Source organism: Delphinus delphis, chromosome 2 (genome assembly GCF_949987515.2).
Source record: "Delphinus delphis chromosome 2, mDelDel1.2, whole genome shotgun sequence".
NCBI classification, from domain to species: domain Eukaryota; kingdom Metazoa; phylum Chordata; class Mammalia; order Artiodactyla; family Delphinidae; genus Delphinus; species Delphinus delphis.
In genome coordinates, this window is record NC_082684.1 from 13,894,941 (window position 1) to 13,914,475 (window position 19,535).

Sequence of the window (19,535 nt, forward strand, 5' to 3'; positions counted from 1 at the left end):
TGGAACTTAGTAGAAGCTTCAAAAGACTGAATGAATATCCTCCATTTCTCTCTATAGTTCATCAAAAAACCAAAACCTCATTTTACAAGCAAAGCCGGGCCTTTGATTTTCATATGGTTTCTCTGAAATCCAGAAATTTGGATAAAGTAGTGTTAAGACCAAGCGAAAACTTAACCAAAGCAGCTGTCGCCTTGCCAAGTATGCTCACAGCCTCACCGTGTCCCAGCGTGACACGTGGAGCTCTCCTGCTCAGCCCAAGGGAGGCGTCTGCTGGGGAGGTCAGACCTCGGGGCCTGTGGCTTCTTCAGCCCCAGGCTCCTTCTCAAAGTCAAGCCCATTGGCTGTCATTTCAGATGCTAAACAAAACAGAGACATGCTCCTGTGTCATTCCCATGTACAGTGGCAAGAGGAAACATGCATGCCATTTGTTCGTGGACAGAGGAGAAGAGTTTAAATGAAACATTAAATAGTTAAATTAAATATGGGGCCTTGGGAAAATAATGAACAAGAACCTACTGTAGGGCTTCCCTGGTGGCACAGTGGTTGAGAGTCCGCCTGCCGATGCAGGGGACGCGGGTTCGTGGCCCGGTCTGGGAAGATCCCACATGCCGCGGAGCGGCTGGGCCCGTGAGACATGGCCGCTGAGCCTGTGCGTCCGGAGCCTGTGCTCCGCAACAGGAGAGGCACGCATACCGCAAAAAAAAAAAAAAAAAAAGAACCTACTGTATAGCACAGGGAACTCTACTCGATACTCCGTGATATATAAGAAAAGAATGTAAAAAAGAGTAGACATATGTATAACTGATTCACTTTTCTGTACAGCAGAAACTAACACATTGTAAATCAACTATACTCCGATAAAAATTAATTTAAAAAAATATGGGGCCTTGGTATAAATAAAAATACAAATGGGAGTACTTGTTTGACATGGAAAGTACAAATGGCCTCTCTCATGTACTAATAGCTGCAAATGCTTTTTCAGGGCCCACAGCCTGTCACCTACGGATCACCAAGCAGCTTTCTACCTGGCTCTGCAGCTTGCCATCTCCAGACAGGTCAGTTCTCCAATGTTCCCACACTTGGTGCCTGTTCCGTCTTGATACAGTTTGAGGGAGTAGCTGACCTGCTTTCCTTCACCTGAGGCTGACCTGGAGCCAGGGACTCTCCTCAGAGGCCGCTGCCTCCTCACAGCGAAGACCCTGGTGTTTCGGTCAATTGGAGCACCAGCTGTGAAGACACAAGGCAGGCAGGCTCTGCTTTTGGAGATTAAATCTGCAAATCTGGAGGGCCCCACCTGGGGTCACATGGCAACAGGGGATGCAGCACATGATGTAGACCCTGATGGAGGAGTCCTCAGACAGCCTTTGTCCCTTGCTAACAGAGCCCAGTGGTGAGCTGCATGGTGGGGATTTAGTCACTGGTGAGGCCTGGTCGTCATAAGGGTATCAGTGATTGACAGGAAGATGCCAGCGAGTGTAGACAAAAGAGACCAGTTCCTTTCAAATATGTAGAAGATATGAACAATTACACACAGTGTCTCCTCGAAATAGGAGACTCGACAGTATTCTCCTTGCTGGAGGTGCAAGCTTTGTTGGCCTTCATCTTCCCAGCGGTAGCTTCCAGAAGCTGCCTTTGCCATTCTCATACCCTCCCGTTCCCTCCCAGCTGTTCAGGAGACTCCGGCCCCATGTCTGCCTGCCCACCACGTGCAAGACACTGGTGGTAACCCCAGCACAATCCTAAGTGCTGACTGGAGGGTGAATCGAAGGTCAGTTCCCCAGACATGCCATTCCCCTGGCAGGCCTGGGCTGTCCACATGTATCTGACTTCCCGGAGGCCAGGGAATGCTGCCAAGAAGTGGCTCCCCTTGGCGACCTGGGGACCAAGGAAACCAAGAGAGCTCACCTGGCACGGTGTGGCTTACAGCTGGCCTGACCACAAGCTGCTGCAGAGACAGCTGTGGGCGGGTGACCGACCGTCCAGTCTCTCTCCTCCTCCAGGAGCTCCGCTCGCCTCCTCCTTGAAGCCCCCTTCCCATAGCAGCCCGTTCCTCTGTTTCCTCTTGCCCAGCTCTCTTGTTCAGTATCTTTCTCACTAGACCTTAGGTTCCCTGAGGGCAAGAACCCACATCTGTCATCATTGCTTTGCGCTGGCAGCGGGGACACTGCCTGGCACGTGGTAGGCCCTCACTAATACTCATTGAATGAAGGAACCAGCTTCGAATTCCTTCAAGTCCGCCCAGCCCTTAAGGACCTCACTTTGCACCCTGTATCAGTTTTTTCCTGATTACACTAGTCATCCCTAAAAACGGATATCATGAGTGTACCTGCCTTTTGACCCTCCCAGAATACCAGTGCTGTTTACACAGCAGCCTGTGCCCCTGGGGAGGGGCGCAGTAGATGGAGCCTTCTGGGTTCACTTCGTGAAGTGACGTGTAGGGCCGGATGATCTCTTCCTGCTGTGATAGCTGGGATTCTACGGCTCAAAACAGAAAGCCTCTGTAACCCGCATTTTTAACTTACATGCATCAAAAATGGTATTTCGGAGAGGAAAACGAATAGATTTGGTAAAGACAGAAGTCACGGTTTCCTACTAAGGAGTGAGGTTACTGAGGGTTTGGGAAGAAGCAGGAGAGCTGAGAAGAGGTCCAGCCAGGGCCCGGAGTTGGAGGGGAGACAGAAAGGAGTCCCTGGGGTGACCGTGTAAGAATGCTTCAGTCTTGAGCCTGTTTTGAAATCCATCTTCAGGTTCTAATTCTCCCTAGGTACTGTTAAACCTGCACAGAATCTCGGGTGTTCAGATACCCATTATGTATGCATTTTATCCACCCTTGTGCTTGGGTGATTTTGAAGAAAGTCTTGAAGAGCTGTTGGATTTTGAAGGTTAAGGTTGTATCTGGTCCTACTTAAATTTGGACACACCTGCTGTGTATGTGGCATTGCAGTTTGTTTCTTGGGTGGAGTTCCTTTGGATTGTAGTTTGGAAAGGTGTGGGGTTGGTTAATTTGTTTGCATAGTTCCTTGATGTCTAACGGAGATGCAGGACAAAGGGACTTGAAAAGAATCACAGGTGTCTGATCCTTTGGAAAGCTCTGTTTAATGTTCTGAAACTTATCAAGCAGTTTAATTTCAGTACTACTTAAAAAATCAGAACAGTTCAGCTAAGTCAGTTTCATTCCAATAAAAACTGCTGGGAATTTGTTATGTGTCTCCATTTAGAGTGAAATTATCTTGGGCATAATCGAAAGTAAATCAGTTTTGTGGAAAAAGAGACAGATTATTTAGGGAGAAGTAAACGATTTGGTATTGGCAGTTATACTGAGAAACAGAGTCTCTTGTATCACTTCATTAGTCATACTGTTGCTTGAAGGGGGCCTCTGTTTTCGTGTTTGTGGTTAATATCCTGGGGCTGCCGTGAAGATGGCTTAAAATCTGAGTGTGGCACATGGTGAAACAACTCCTGATATATACAGAGAATCAGATACTGAAATGGTGGCTCTGTGTGTGTGTGTGTGTGTGTGTGTGTGTGTGTTTAAAAATTCTTTCTGGTTTTGTTTTAAACCAGATACCAGAGGCTCTGGGGTATGTCCGCCAAGCTCTTCAACTTCAAGGCGATGATGCCAACTCCCTGCACCTCCTTGCCCTCCTGTTGTCAGCACAAAAGCATTACCATGATGCTCTGAATATCATTGACATGGCCCTGAGTGAATATCCAGAAAATTTTATGTAAGTGATACTGGACTTGCTTTTCCTTACACAGAAGGTATTGAATTTACTTCTCCCAATCTATCTAAGTCCTTCATGCACTTCCTGGTGGTAAATAGTACAGAATCCCCTTTACTCTTGTTTTTTCATGATATTTAGAAACAAACATAGTCTTCAGGTCAACCTGAGTTGAAATACTTTATCCATTCTTTCCCATTGTGTACCTTTGAGACATACAAGATGATTTTAAATGCATTGTGGATGAACATTTTTATTTTAATAGCTATGCATTTTAAAATGTACATTAGAGAAAATACAGCTGCCTATCAAAGTGTGATTTCATAGAAATTATTGCTCAGAGGGAGACTAAGAATTTTTAAATGAGTTGTTTTAAAGTGAATTTAAAGGGAAATATTAATATACATGGATATGGCAAAAGCTATGTTGAACAAACTCCAATGACTGAAATTTGGGAAACATTGCTTTGTAGCTTGTTTGTCCCACGTTCCATAAAGGACTCCATTACTTCCAGGTGATCACTATATTTTAGGCAACTTTGATCTGGATACCTGACCTCTTTGTGTCTTAGGTTTATTCTCTAGGAAATGGAATTCCTTAAATCAATCAGCAGTGTTTGTTCGTAACCTAATTGTCATTACACACTGCCATGTGCTGGAATTGTCTGCGTCTTCACCTCTTCCCTCTGAATCCCTGAATCCAGGCCTGTTGATTAGGCTTTGTTGAGAAGGACATTGTCTTTTGGGCTACTCATTTTATCCTCAGTGGAGTAGCTTAGTAACCAGTACACAGTGGCCAGAAACAGTAAACAGTCCCGCAGGCTGGCAGGTTCTCATTGTCTAAGTGGCAGGGTCAGCAGTGGGCGGGGGCGGCCTGGGGCAGGGGGAGAAGGGAAGGCAGGCTCTCTCCACTTCCAGAAATAATGCAAATTTTAAGTGGACCCGCCTTGGCTTCATTTCTCTGCCTCATCACCTCACTGTGGTTTTAATCAGTGCGTTTCAGCAAACTCCGCTCAGAAAATCGGTTCACACGTTTCCATTACAAACATTTCTTTGTCTTCAAGTGAAAAGGGCACTTCTCTTCTCCCCATCGAGAAAATTCTCATTATAATCCAGGAAACCTCTGACTAGAGATTTCTCTTGTAGGTTCAGCTATTTATGCAGAGTGAATTAAAGAGCTTTGCCACTTGCTCACGGAGTACATCTCAAAATGCACACGGAGTGCATTTCTGGATTTTATCCAAAGCTGGTTAGCCCGTGGAACCGTCAAGTGGTTAAAGCACTTTCAAAAATACTCGGCCCTTTAGCCCTCAGTAGAGTAGAGCCTGATGCAACTGAATTCAGTTTCTCTCATCAATACTCTTATAAAGTGGCTGCCCCTGCCTCCCAAGCCCAGCACCTTCATTGGATGTTTGTTAGATGTTAGACTCCAGCGTGTGGCCCTTGCGTAGACAGCCTGGGGTGTCATCTGAGAGGAGAGGAGGCTTATTAAACTAACAGCCACACTGCACGGTAAGCAGTAAACAGTGGTGGCTAATATGGTAATGCCTCCAAGTGACAACAGCTGACAGCCTTTTCAAGTAGTAGAAGTAAGGAACAGCAGTAGAGGTATTTGAGGAATGCGAGCCTGTTATTTTAATGTTAAGCTGTAAGCTCAAAAAAGCAAAGCATATGGCAGCAGGGCTGAGAGCCTCTGATGACTTGCTTGCTTTTTAAATATTTGTATTTCTTCCTTTGTGATGGGAAACTTCTTCCTCCCAAGAATACTTTATTAAAAGTTGGGGCCAGATATAGTCAGTGGATCCCATGGTTTCTTCCCAACCTGGCTGAAACATTTCAACACCAACCTAAATGAGATTACGTGGGCACCTGTCCCAACTGCCATGTAGCATTATCCGTATGTTTGTGACAAGCTTGTCTCCAGAGAGCTGCAGACTTTCGGAAGCCTGGGATGTCCTCGTGTCTCTCGTGTCCCAGCAGCCACAATACCACAGACTGAGTATGTAGTGGATGTTCCCTCGGCCCCTTCCCTCTGCTAGGGTCAGGCCTGTCCGACTGTTGAACCAAGAAGTGATTTCACTAGCCTCTTAGCCTGATGCAGAGAATTACAGAGCTTTTTGGTCTCCATTAAACGTATTCAAGATACTTAGCCACCATCTTTTATCACTTCATGGTGACAGTAAGGACGGGTAACCCTGGAGAAACCAGGGGCTCCCCCAGGGGCAGTGAGCTGTCCTGGTCAGTGCATTGAAGGCATTCATACGTGGTGATCACTCAGTAATTGCGAGGCATTCATATTAATAGTATTACTACTGATACAGTGTCTTCAAATGTAATATTTTAGAATCCTTTAAAATGATTAAATATTGAGTAGAAGCAAAAGACTATTTATTAAATCTATTCAAAATAATAATACAACTAACCTATGTATACCCACTTCTTAACTTAAGAAAAAGAACATTAATGTTGCCTGTGAATTTCCTGTGCACTCCTGCTGTCCTCTTCCCTGACCTCTCCCTGCACGGGTTAACCACCATCCTGAATTCTAAAAAAATTTTTAATGATCTCCTTACACCACTCGCTTTCATTGCTTAACATTGTGTTTCTGAGGGTCATCCTTCTTGCATACAACAGCAATTTATTCATTTATACTGACAAATAGTACTTTATTGTATAAATATACCAAGATTTCTTTTTCTAGTTTACCGTAAGCGGATATGTGGGTTGTTTTCAGTTTTCAGCTGTTACACGAACGATGCTGCTGTAACTATCCTTGCACAGTCCTCCTGGTGCCCATGTGCAAGTATTTCGTCAGGTAGACACCTAGGAGCGGAACTGTTGAGTCATAGGATGCGTGTATCTTCAGTTTTACCAAATAATTCCAAACTGTTCTCCATAGCGGTTGTGTCCGTTTACATCTCCAGCAGCAGTGCCCACGGGCCCACGCAACTCCAGACACCAACACTTGGTGCCCTCAGACTTGTTGGCTGCTGGTTAATGGTATTACACTGTGAGTTTAAGTTGCATGTCCTCATTATTAATGAGGTTGAACACCTTTTTCATGTGTTTATTGGTCATTTAGCTTTTCTCTTTTATGAGGCACATATAGAAGTCTTTCTTCTTTTCTAATCTGGTTGTCCATTTCATACTAATTTGTAAGATTTCTTTATGTTATGATTAAAAATGCTTTTGTTGGTTATATGCATTGTAAAAAGCTTCTCCCAATCTGTGTCTTGTCTTTCCTTTCTCTTAATAATATCTTTTGATGAACAGAAGTTCTTAATTTTAAAGTATAGTTGAATGTATCAATCATATCCATGGGTAGTACTTCTCTGTCTAGTTTAAGAGACCTTTCCTAAGTTATCTTCTCAAGCTCTCTCATGTTATCTTTCATCCTTGAGGCTAGGAGTCCATCTGGAATTGACTGTTTTATGTATGTGAGGTGTAAGGGATCCAGGGTAATTTTTTCCCATGTGGATACCCAATTGTCCAGCCACATGTATTGAAAAGATTCCTTTTGCAGTTTCTCCCCAGGGCCACTTTTGTCTTAAACCAAACGTCCATCTGTGTGAGGAGTTGTCTGTGAGCTTTCCACTTGGTTCCATGGGTTCAGGGTGCCCACCTCTGTGTGATTGCCTCTCTATCGTCATCCTTTTTTTTGTTTGTTTTGGTTTTGGGTTTTTTTGCGGTACGCGGGCCTCTCACTGTTGTGGCCTCTCCCATTGCGGAGCGCAGGCTCCGGACACGCAGGCTCTGTGGCCATGGCTCACGGGCCCAGCCGCTCCGCGGCATGTGGGATCTTCCCGGACCGGGGCACGAACCCGCATCCCCTGCATCGGCAGGCGGACTCTCAACCACTGCGCCACCAGGGAAGCCCCTCTATCGTCATTCTTACAACTTTATTATACATGAGGTCAGTCCACCCCTGTAACTTGCTCCTCAGGGATATCCTGGCTGCCCTCAGGCCTTTGAGCCTCCATATAAATTTTCAAATTGGTTTTTTCACGTTCCACCGAAAAAAATCTGTTGAGATTTTGATTGGAATTACATTTAATCTAATAGCTTAGTTTGGGGAAAATTAGATATCTCTAATTATTTAGGCCTTTAGAAAATACTTTTTAAATGAAGCTTTATAATTTTCTTTATAAAGATTTTGTTGATGTTTACTAGGTTTATTCCTAGTTACCTGAAAAAAATTCCATGCTTTTCTATTTAAACCTCTATTAAGAGTTTAGGGAAATTTCCTTCTTCCAAGAAGGCTTGCTAAGAGTTTTTTTTTTTCATCATGAATTGATATTGAATTTTATCAAATGTTTTTTCAGTATTTATTGAGATGATTATATGATTTTACTCCTTTAATCTGTGAATGTTATATTAATTGATATTTTTAAATGTTAAATTAACCTTGCATTCTTGGAATAAGCCCAACATCATCATGATCTATTCGTTTTTTAATGGATTCAGTTTACTAGTTTTTTTAAAGAACATTTACATTTATGTTCATGTGTGAACTAGCTTGTAATTTTCCTTTCTCATTATATCCTTGTCAGGTTTTGGCATCAAGGTTAGGCCGGCCTCATAAAATGAGTTGGACTAGCTCTTTTTTGTGTGTTTTGGAATCTTTGTGTAAGATGTGAATTATCTGTTCCTAGAATAATAAGTTTGGGTAGAATTTGCCTGTAAAACCATCTGGGACTGGTCTTTTTTTCCATGGAAGGACTTCTGATGCTTTTTAAAAATGATTATAGTATATTCAGGTTTTTCTACTTCTTATTTTATTAAGCTATGTTTGATATACTATATATATTTTAAGAATTTGCCCATTTAATCTAAGTTCTAAATTTTATTGCCATAGAGTAGTTTATAATGTTTTTAAATTATTTATTGTCATACAGCATCTGTGGTTAGGTCTTTTTCTTTCCTCATTGCTGTTTAATGTGCCTTTTTTTTTTTTCTTGAACAGTCTTGCCAGAAAACTGTCTGAAACATTGATCTTTTCAAAGAACCTTTAGTTTTTTTTATCATCTCAACCTTATATTTACTTTCTCTTTTATGAATTTCTGTCCTTATTTCTATTATTTCTTTTCTCCTATTTTCTTAGAGTTTGTTCTAGTTGGTTTTCCTTCTTAATTTTTTAAGTTGGATGTTTAGTTCTTTAGTATTGTGCCTTTCTTATTTTCTGACATAAGCATTTAAGATAAAATATTCCGCTATGTACTCCTTTAACTATAAACCACAAGTTTCAATATGTGAAATATTTGTTATTGTTTCATTCTAAATATTTTTAAATTTCCATTATTATTTTTTGATGAATTAATTATTTTAGAACTGTATTTTATAATTTAAAAATATATGGGTTTTTTTTAACTTATCTTTTGTCAATGGGTTTTTAACTTCATTGAACTGTGTTCGGAGACTATAATCAATATAAGTTTGAAATTTGTTGAGACTTGTTTTATGGCCCAGCATGTGGTCACTACTTATAAATATTTCATGTGTGCTTAAAAAGAATGTTTCCTGCATTTGGGGGTAATTTTTTGTATATTTTATTACGTTGAGCTATCAACTGTGCTTTTCAGATCTTTTTTTTCTTATTGATTTTTTTTTTTCTACTTAATCTATCAGTTTTTGAGCAGAGGTATATTGAAACTACCTCTGATGGGTAGATTGTCCTGTTTTACCACATAGTTGAAGCAATTTTTTTTTCTTCTTTTTTTTTTTGCGGTACGCAGGCCTCTCTTAAAATGCACCTTTTAAAAGCTGTGCTATTAGGTGCATTTAAATTTAGAATTGCTATGTCTTCCTAGTAAATTCAACCTTTTATCAATATGTAAGTAGTTGCATAATTCATTTTGCCTGAAAGTCTATTTTGTATGATGGACACATACCTGCACACACAAATGTATATGTGTACATATACATGTATACACACATACTGTGTGTGTGTGTGTGTGTGTGTGTGCTTAGAATATCTTTTTCCATTCTTTGAACTTCTTATATTCTTATATTTTACATGCACTCTTGTATTCATTAAATATAGCTGTTTTGTTTTTTTGTTCCAGATAGGCTGACAGTCTATCTGGAACATTTAGTTCATTTCCATTTATTATAAATAGTGACATATTTGTATTAGTGTCTCCCACTTCATTTGTGTTTTCTATTTGTCCTGCTCTTTTTTCATATCTTATCCTCTCCTTTCCTACCTTCTTTTAAATAATTATGTTTTTATTACATATTTTTCCTTTACTAATTTGTAAGAGAAACGTTCTATTTTGGTTGTTTTAGAAATTTTAGTGAGGGTCTGTTGTTGGCAAACTTTCTCAACCTGTGTCTAAAATTGTATTTGGCCTTTCTCTCAAAAGAGATTTTCAAACTAGATCTATGATTCCAAGCTCACATTTCCTCACAGCACAGTGATCTTGCTCCTTTTGTCGTTGTTGAGAAGTCAACCGTTGGTTTAATTTTAGTTCATTTTAATGTCATCTGCCTTTTCTCTCTGGCTGCTTTCATTGCCATTCTTGCTGATGCTTGGCATTTTCACTGTGATACAGCTAAGAGTAGGTCCTGCTGGGGACTTTTTAAAACTGTGGATTGGTCTTGTTTGTATTGTTTATCATTTCTAGAAAATTCTCAGCCATCATTTCTTCCAGTATGTCTTCTCCTATAGCTGGCATATCACTGGATCTTGCTTTTGTTGTTTAGTCTGATAAGTTCTGCCTTTTGTGTCAAGTGTTTGGTCCATTCACATTTAATATAATTAATGATGGTTGAATGTACGTCTGCCATTTCTGTATATATCTTGTCTCTTTTGTTCCTCTAATACTGCCTTTTTCTTCTGTTGAAAACTTGTTTTTTTAAACCCTTTAACTATTAAATGCCTAAACAAAAGGATGAAAAATTAGTATTTGCTGATTATGTATTAAATGTCTCTAACACACTGTAAGTTTTTTCCAAAATAAAATTTAACAAAGTACACATTTTTATATTGAACAGTGTTCACAGATTCTGATAGATTCGCTTTCTCTTGTACTTGGTATAAGAGCCTCAATCGTTCTTCTTTTAAAATAGAGCTTTGCAAAAATTTCCTAATTGATTACTGTATTTTACTTAGTAATTTTCCTCACTGGCCCAAGAATGTAGAAGTAGATGCCAGGTGATGTTGGGAACAATTGTTTCTCCTAAAGACAGTGTGGTGGCCAGGGCTTGGTCAGGCCCTCACAGACTTCGTGTTTCTGCCACGGGATTATTCATTTTTAGATAAAATATCGCAATGAGAACTGACAGTTTGTTACTTTTGTCTCTGGAAAATATACCAGATAGTATCATGCCAATGGTGGCACATTTGAGAACTTTAGTATAACTGAGATATTTTATTCTAATTTCAGCAAGCCTTCCAATGGCTGCTAAGGGCAGCCACACCAGGGTGTAGTTTCTTGCCCTGAGACAAATTGTGGTTTTACAACTTTCCTAATTACAGATTTTTAGTTGATTTGAACTTTACTCTTTCCTACTTAAGTAAAACACATACAGACACTTATTCTCCGGCTCTCAGAGAGGTCATCAAATCAACAACACACTTAAGAAACCATCAAATGTTACTGCAAAGCACAAAAAGTAAATTTTGAAACCTCTCAAAGATAAAAATAAAAGTGGGATCATTATGGTGTTTTCTGATCCACGACTTTGATATATCAGATATTGAAACAAATCCTCAAGCCACCAGATTGGAAAACAATCTCTTCTTCTGTATGTGGTCTTCTATTTTCGTACCCGTGGAAACAGATTTTTTCAGACAATCGTGCTGCTTTTTACGTCAACAGGAACTAAATGTATGGAAAGAAATGAACATATATAACGTTCATGCATTCATTCATCCATTTGTTCACTCATTTAGCAATAATAACCACTAGCATTTATGCACTGCTTTGTGACAGGCAACTCCTATCCGCACTTCACATATTTTAAACTAATTTAATCATCATGAGACCATCAAAGGTTGGTAGTATTATCATCCCCGTTTTACAGATAAGGAAACTAAGGCATAGGGAGGTTTAGTGATTTGTCTAGTTGTGTACCTAGTAAGTGGCAGAGTCATGCTTTGAACCCAGGCAGCCTGGCCTTGGCCTCTGTGCTCTGTGCCTTCGAAGCATTGCGTTCTTCCCACATTCCAGTTGCCATGTGAGGTGCTGGGCATGCCGCCATGGACGAGAGAGAGGTAATTTATGCCCTCTTCAGGCTAACAATCCAGATGAACAGGATTTTTATCCTACACCCTCCGTTAATCTCTTCAATAAACCAGAAAGATTGATGGGGATCATTCTTTTCTTGAGTGGAGTATATATACCTGGTTTAAAAAAAACATTACTTGGCAAGTAAGATTGTACCTTTTTCTCAGTCTGTCTCACTTAACACACATAGTCTCAGAGAAACTCAGTTTAAGTTGAAATATCATATTGAGTAATGTTTTGATGTAGTGATTACTGAGAGGCCAGGTGTTATGGACTATTTTTATGTCTGAGCTGAGTGATGGAGTAATGAACATGCCTATTAAATTTGCATTTGATAGAAAGTTGGAACTCAAGAAAAGAGGCTGTTCATCTAATTAAACTAGAGAAATGATTCACTGGAAACCTGAAGGATGTCTGGGAGGGATGAGTGCAAGGTAACCAACCCAGGGATGCCTGTTCCTCAGATACAGGCTGGGGAGGGGATCCTTGGGCAAAGGAGAGCGGGTGACAGCCTAAACGACACCACAGACCAAAGTGGAGTGGATTCAGTGGTGCAGCAGCTTATTTAAAATCAACTTTCCACAACAACAACAGCAAAAGGACTTGAATAAAAAGTGGACAAAGGGGCTTCCCTGGTGGCGCAGTGGTTGAGAGCCCGCCTGCTGAGACAGGGGACATGGGTTCGTGCCCCGGTCCGGGAAGATCCCACATGCCGCAGAGCAGCTGGGCCCGTGAGCCATGGCCGCTGAGCCTGCGCTTCCGGAGCCTGTGCTCCGCAATGGGAGAGGCCACAACAGTGAGAGGCCCGCGTACCGCAAAAAAAAAAAAAAAAAAAAAAGTGGACAAAGGACTTAGATAGACATTTCTACAAAGTAGATATTCAAATGGCCAGTAAGCACATGAAAATATTCTTAGCATCACCAATCATTAGGGAAATGCAAATCAAAACCACAATGAGATACCATTAGGATGACTATTATTTTAAAAAAAAAAACAAACCAAAAAAAAACAGATACTAACAGGTGCTGGAGAGGATGTGGCGAAGCCGGAACCCTTGTGCTCTGCTGGTGGGAATGTATAATGGTGCAGCTGCTTTGGAAAATAGCGTGGCCATTCCTCAAAAAAATAAAAATAGATTACTATATGATCCAGCAATTCCACTTCTGGGTAAATACTCAATAGAATTGAAGGAAGGAATTCAAACAGAGGTTGTACACTCATGTTCATAATAGCAGTATTCATAATATCCAAAAGGTAGAAATCACCTAAGTGTCCATGGATGGATGAACGGATAAGCAAAATCTGGTCCATACATAAAACAGAATGTTATTCAGCTTTCAAAAAAGAAGGAAATTCGGAAAAAAAGAAAAAAAAGAAAGAAAGAAGGAAATTCTGACATGCTGCAACACAGATGAACCTTGAGGATGTTATGCTAGAGAAACAAGCCATCCACAAAAGGACAAATACTGTATGATTACTCTTAGATGAGGTTCCCAGAGTAGTCAAAATCATAGAGACAAAGTAGAGTGCTTAGTGGATACAGGGTTCCAGTTCTGCACGCCTGTCTCCCTGTCCTCCTGGGAAGAGAGCTTGTCTGAAGGCCTGGCTGCTGGGAGAAGCCAGGCCAGGGCAGTCACCCCAGAGCCAGCCATCCCCGATGGTGGCATGCAGAAGGTTTATTTATTTCAGTGCTCTCATTTACAATGTCTCAAGTTCTCCTAGATATCTCGTCCCACCATTCAAAGTGTGGAGTATCGTCTTCAGAATTCATGCGGGGTGTTTCCTGGAGATCTCTGGATCCCCAGCCCCTAACCCAGAGCTTAGCTTGCTGCAAACATTACTACTCGTGTGTACACTGACGACCCTGCTGAGCAGCCTAGAGGCCTTAGTTCACAGCGAAGCATGTTTACCTGTGTTTCGTCTAGTGTCTGTTTCCGCTTTCACTCTGCTGAGTTCCGCTACATGATAAAATGATGATGTCTGCTGATTTCAGGGCTCACATACCGCTCCTGCTAGGTACCCAGCCACCTGTGAGAAAACCTCCAATAGTACAAGTCCAGCTGAATGCCAGTTCATTTGTAGTGGTCTTTGCATTTTCAGTTAATGACAAACAAAACCAAAACACCTGAGAGCTACAGGAGAGCAAGAAAAGAATCTTCAAACTTATCTCCTAAGCATTCCTGTGGGATCCTGAGTTGAGAACAGCTGGTGGGGAATGCACCCTGCAGACGGTCAGACCTGCTCTGCTTTAAACATCCCTCCAGTTAAGGGTGAGAGAGCCCGCTTTCTGCCAAGTGTGTACCAAACCTCATGGTGTGCTACGTGAGGACACAGAGAAGGTAAAGAGAGAACGTGGATAAGACAGGGCAGGATTCATGAGAGCAGGTTCTGTGCAAGGACCCATGGCTCCATTCGGCCTGTGATCCCAGCGGGATGCCTGATCCACCTCTGGTCCCACGGAGCTGGCCAGCTTCGTAGCACCCCGCTGCTCTCTTCCTTTCTGGCGCCCTTCTTGACTTTGGGTGGAGGCTGCCATTTCTAAATTACAGAGCTTCATGGCTCCCTTAGAGTCTGTGTCTCATCGGGCTGAGCCCTCTTCCTTCTAGGTCTAGGTAATTGTAGGATCCCCACTCTTTGGCATCTGCCTTTATCCCTGAAAAGGGCCCCCAGTGCATCTTTTCTTCTTGAGCTCCCATCCTCAGACGTGGGAATGTGGGGAGATCCAGGCCGTGGCAGCCGAGTCAGAAATAAATCCCGCAGAGACGGCTTTTGGGGAGCGGCCTGTCAGTAGATCTGCTCTTGGTTCGCCCCCTCACAATTTTAGAGACGACCAATGGCTTTGTGGTTCAGACAGAATAGATTATTTCTTTTTAGAGCCGGGATAGTTCAATGGAGAACTTTTTTTCAAATGTTTCCTGTTAACACGTTTGTATAGCAGAGGGCTCACCGGGCCCAAGGCACTTGCTCACCGAATCGCTCACCAGAGCTGGGGGCAGCTTCTCGGCCGCCTGCTGCCCTGCACGCCGTCGGCCCCTGGTTCCACCCGGTCCGACCGTGCTCAGGAAACCATCCCGACTGCTGCTTCGTGGATAGCACTTAATGAAAGGGCTCCCTTCATGAAACTGTCACGCTCAGGCATGGGAGGAGGTCTCCCAAGTCTGGGCAGCGTGAATCCACACGTGTTCTCAGGTCAGCCTGTCTTGGTCGTTTCCGGCTTAGGTGCCGGTTCCAGGACGCTAATCGGAGTTGAGATTAATAGCTGAAGTGGGAGCGAAAAATGAGCCAAACTGGGGTTTCTTGGGGTGATTTATTTCAGCTAAATATGTCAGTTGTTTGTTTGTTCTAAAAATATCGTGAGGAGGATGGGGGAGTATTCCAGATTGTTGACACTTTGACTGAAATGAGAAGCAGAGTGTAACTGATACGGGATCGTGCAGGAGTCCCTGCGGGTCACGAGGAGGAGGCGGGATCAGGCTACCGAGAAGCGGCCGCAGGACCGTCCCCAGCGCCGTCACTCCAAGCAGCCTCCCAGGCCAGGATGAGGGGCTGCTAAGTCCTGCAGAGCGAGGTATCTGACCCTGATGCTTCCTTTTGCTGAACAAGCGTGGTGTCGATGTTCCAGGAACCAGCAGATCTGGGAGCCTGAGCTGGGGTCAGGCTCACGGCGACTGGGAGCCGTGCTGAATGTCCCCCCCCCCCCAGACCTGCCAGCACCCTGTGCGGCATCTCCTTCCACGGCAAGCAGAGGCCCTGAAAGTGGTCAGATTTCAAGAACTTCCTCAGTGGTAAAAACTCCCAGACAGAAGTTTACCCATGAGCCGCCTGTGCCGGTCTCTCGACAGGGCTTCGTTCCCGGAGAAGATGCTCTCATAGCAGGAGCCGTGCCCTCCAAACCCTCCCTTGGTGGTCCTGTTAGCAAAGCCAGCAGGAGTCAGCGCGCACTTGGGGGTTTTGTAGAGGAAACCAGGCACTCAGATTTGATCCCTTTAAGACTTGTAGACGAAGGGTTTCTGTCTGGCAGCCTGTGAGCAGACATCTCTTAGAATTCCAGGAGGTCAACGCACATTTCAAAGATGTCTGGATTTAATTATCTTCAGGCTGGGCAGGCATGACTCCAAACACTCCCTGAGATCCTGAGCTCACCTCCTGTTTACTTGCTTGGTTCTGGAAGATGTTTGAGTTTTCCAGCCCTGAAGAGGACCCCCAAAGGCAGTGGGTGATTATCCAGTGCTTTGCAGACTCGGGACGTGCCCTGTATGTGGGCGAAAATGCGAATGGTGCCCCTGGCTTAGTACGCTGCCCCTCACCGGAGATGCTCGGGAAGGACCTGGACAGGGTTGTAGCACATCCGCCAGGAAGCCACCCAGAGACTCTCTCCAGATGGAAAGGAAGGTTCAAGACCACAGGTGGGGGTAGCCTTCATTTGTGAGCTTAATGTAGGTGGTTGATGAGAATTGCCACTGAATTTAAGAATAAAATACCCTCAAAATCCTTATTGGAATGAAATAAACACAGGTAGAATTGCCTAAGTGTAGGGACTATGGGAACTCTTTTCCTTGGATGTCTTTTTTAAAAAAACTCAGACCCTTTGAAGGCTAAGATGGAGAGTTATGAAGTAGAGTGGTGCTTTTTGAACTTAAGTTTGCACAAATCACCTAGGACTCTTGTTACATGAAGGTTCTGATCCACCGGGTCTCGAGTGGTGTGTACTTTCTGCATTTCTCACATGCTCCCAGGGGATGCAGAGGCTGTTGCCCCAGCCACGCTCTTGAGCAGTAAAGCATTATAGGACCTCTCAAGGCCTTTTCCAGGGTTGGGTTAATTGGAAAAGTCTATATTTTTTCTAATGAGTCGATGAACAGCACATCAGTACAGCAGTTAGGTGAACCAGATGATCAAAGAAATTGTGTATTTCCCGTGTAATAGTTGGGTAGACAGAGCGTTCATTCAGGTGACATTTACTGAACAACCACCATTAGTGAGACCCCCCCCAAGCAGTGTTTGATATCTAATCTAATATCGTACCCCCCCATCCCTTCCAGCTGTCGTCAGAGGGTCCTCAGGGGGCTGGAGGCCTCAGCTCTGGGGCCTGCGCAGCTGCAACCCCACCATCATGGGCTCTCCTGGTGGTGACTGGGCCTGTGGAGCTGCGTCAGGCCAGGCAGCTCGCAGGCCAGTCGTGGCCTTGATCTCCAGTGACAGTGACTCAGCCCCGGGTCAGAGGCTGCTTTTTGCAGAGAACACCACCTCCTGGGATTGGGCTGCCTTGGAAACCCGGCCAGGAGAGCAAGGGCTCCAAGACCAGCAGGACATGAGAAATGCTGGTAACGAGGAACTGAGATGGATTTCCTGCACGAAAGCCACATTGAAACCTGAAAGCAGCCCCTCGTCCCCCCCTGAGGGGTGGGTTAGAGGTGTTTCGAACATCCTCTCCGTGACCGGCTGCCGCTCAGTCCTGTCTGACTTTGTTCCCAGCTGACTCATCTGGGTTCAGATTTCCACCGCCCCTGCTCATCACCACGTGCTTGGGGCGCATCTCTTTCAATTTCTCTCACCATCTGATCTGTGGCTGCCAAGCCATCTTCTCAATTTAAAATTTCATTTCATCATACCTACCTCCTCCCCACCCCTGCCTGATGCACTGTCACTTCTACCTGGTGACAGAGTGGTGACACTTCCCTTCAGGTGTTTGGCAGCCCGCCCCACTCCAGCTCTCAGGTCAGGCTCCTGGGAAGTGAGAGATGTGGGAGGTATCCAAGTCCCCCGTGGCCACTGCCCCACGTGGGCAAATACCACATGCGTTTCCTGCACAGCTGTTTTGCATCCCAGCCTACATTCAGCAGATAAACAAAGACAGGTCCCTGGCATGCTGAGCCCAAGAGCACACAAGCACAGATCAGCACAAAATACCAAACGTTCAAGGTTCCCGTGATGTTCTTTCTGAATCAGTTGCCTTGAATACAGCATTTACGGATCTGCTAATTAGTGAGGGGTTTTGTTTATTAATATGCGTGTTTCCTCCTTGATGGACTTAATGAGCACATTGTTTATACTGCCAAATAAGATTGGAGGGAATTATTACTTTAGAATTTCTCTAAACTTTCCTAATTTATTTTCATGGACAGTTCTTCATCAGAAAGCTTAGTGAGGAGTATTAGATTTCAGAATTTAGTGATATCTACCCTTTTAGCTTCTTCTCGGGCCCCAGCCTTATAGCCCAGACTCCAGACACCATTCCTTGAGTGCACGGGACGCTCCTGCCATTGTCGAGATGGTCCATCTGCCTGCCTGGAAGGCCCTTCCCCAGGACCCCTCCCACCCTAACTGAAAGTCCTACTTCTCAGCTGTCTTGCATGACCCCCCCAGGCCGACCCTGTCTCCTTCCTTTTGTGCTGCCAGAGAACCTTGTCCATATGTCTGTTTGTGTTCATCACATATGTGTATGTAACACTAGACTGTGAGGTTTGGTGGGGAAAGATACCATGTCTTATTCCCCTTTGTGGCCTCAAGGGCGTAATAGGCATTTTTTTAATGATTGACAAAAGGACGAACAAATTCAAGTTCATTATCAGGCACACTGACATGTAGGTAGTCAGCTGTACAAATTATGGGGTGAGTGAACAGATTACAAAAAATATTTTATACAGATGAGGAAGGAGCTAGATGCTGCCTGGGGGGCAGGGGGTGAGTCATAGGAGATGTCAGACGGTGGGACTTGAACAGGTAGAGTTGGTTGGGGGGCTCTGGGGAGGGGACTTCTAGGCAGGCGGAGGGAGCACGGTGAGCGCAGGCAGGAAGATGGGAGGGCACGTGGAAAAAGCTCGAGGAATCCTGTTGAGTCTGTGTCTCATGGGGGTGGGGCCCGGGGTGAAGCTAAACCAGAGAGATGTGCTAGAGGGGAAGCCTAGTGCTTGGGGGCAGTTTCCAGGGAGTGAGGAGTCTTCCCGGGGATGAGGATTAGACATTACACCTGGCCCTGGTACATCCTCCAGGGTGCCCAGTGAAAAGTCACCAGGCCACATGGCCCCAGAGCTTCACCAGGGGCCTGTATCTTCTTTCTAAGCTCTACACTAAGCCAGACAGTTATTTCAAGAGTTACCTTGGAATTCTCAAAAAATTCCAAAAATGGGGTAAAGTATTGTTTCTGTTAGTTTTAATGAAAAGTAAAGCCTTGATTAACTGCATCCTTCAAGTGTCTAGAATTTTATATGTGCCTGACTTCTGAGTGAAAGAGGCAAGTCACAAAAAGCACAGGCAAATGTGATCAATTTTTTTTTTAGTGTGATCATCTTTTAAAGAACCATGTCTGATGTATCCTAGGAACAACACCCCAGGAGCCCAAACTCCACTTTTCCTGCAGCCCTACCCAGATTTCAGGGCCTTAATCTGTCCCTAAGCCAGAAATCTTGCCTAATATTCGTGGCAAGTCTTTCCTGCTGACTGGACTGTAACTTCTCTGAGGTCAAGGGACTGTATTTTATGCCACTTCTATTCCACACAGTATCGAACACAGATCTTTGCACATTTTAGGGTTTAAATATTTAACACTGGATTAGAAAATGCTACATATCTTCATTAGTGTGGCC

General features: G+C 43.7%; 1 protein-coding gene across 7 annotated transcripts in view; it reads left to right on the top strand.

Moving 5' to 3' along the window:
* The window catches only part of TTC7B (tetratricopeptide repeat domain 7B), a 237,868-nt gene that overhangs the window by 148,141 nt on the left and 70,192 nt on the right, over positions 1–19,535 (top strand). For all 7 annotated transcript variants that reach the window (XM_060004050.1, XM_060004048.1, XM_060004047.1 and 4 more), the window contains 2 exons: positions 983–1,055; positions 3,565–3,725. In XM_060004050.1, the coding sequence (XP_059860033.1) occupies positions 983–1,055; positions 3,565–3,725 (234 nt within the window). The remainder of the gene's footprint in view (positions 1–982; positions 1,056–3,564; positions 3,726–19,535) is intronic.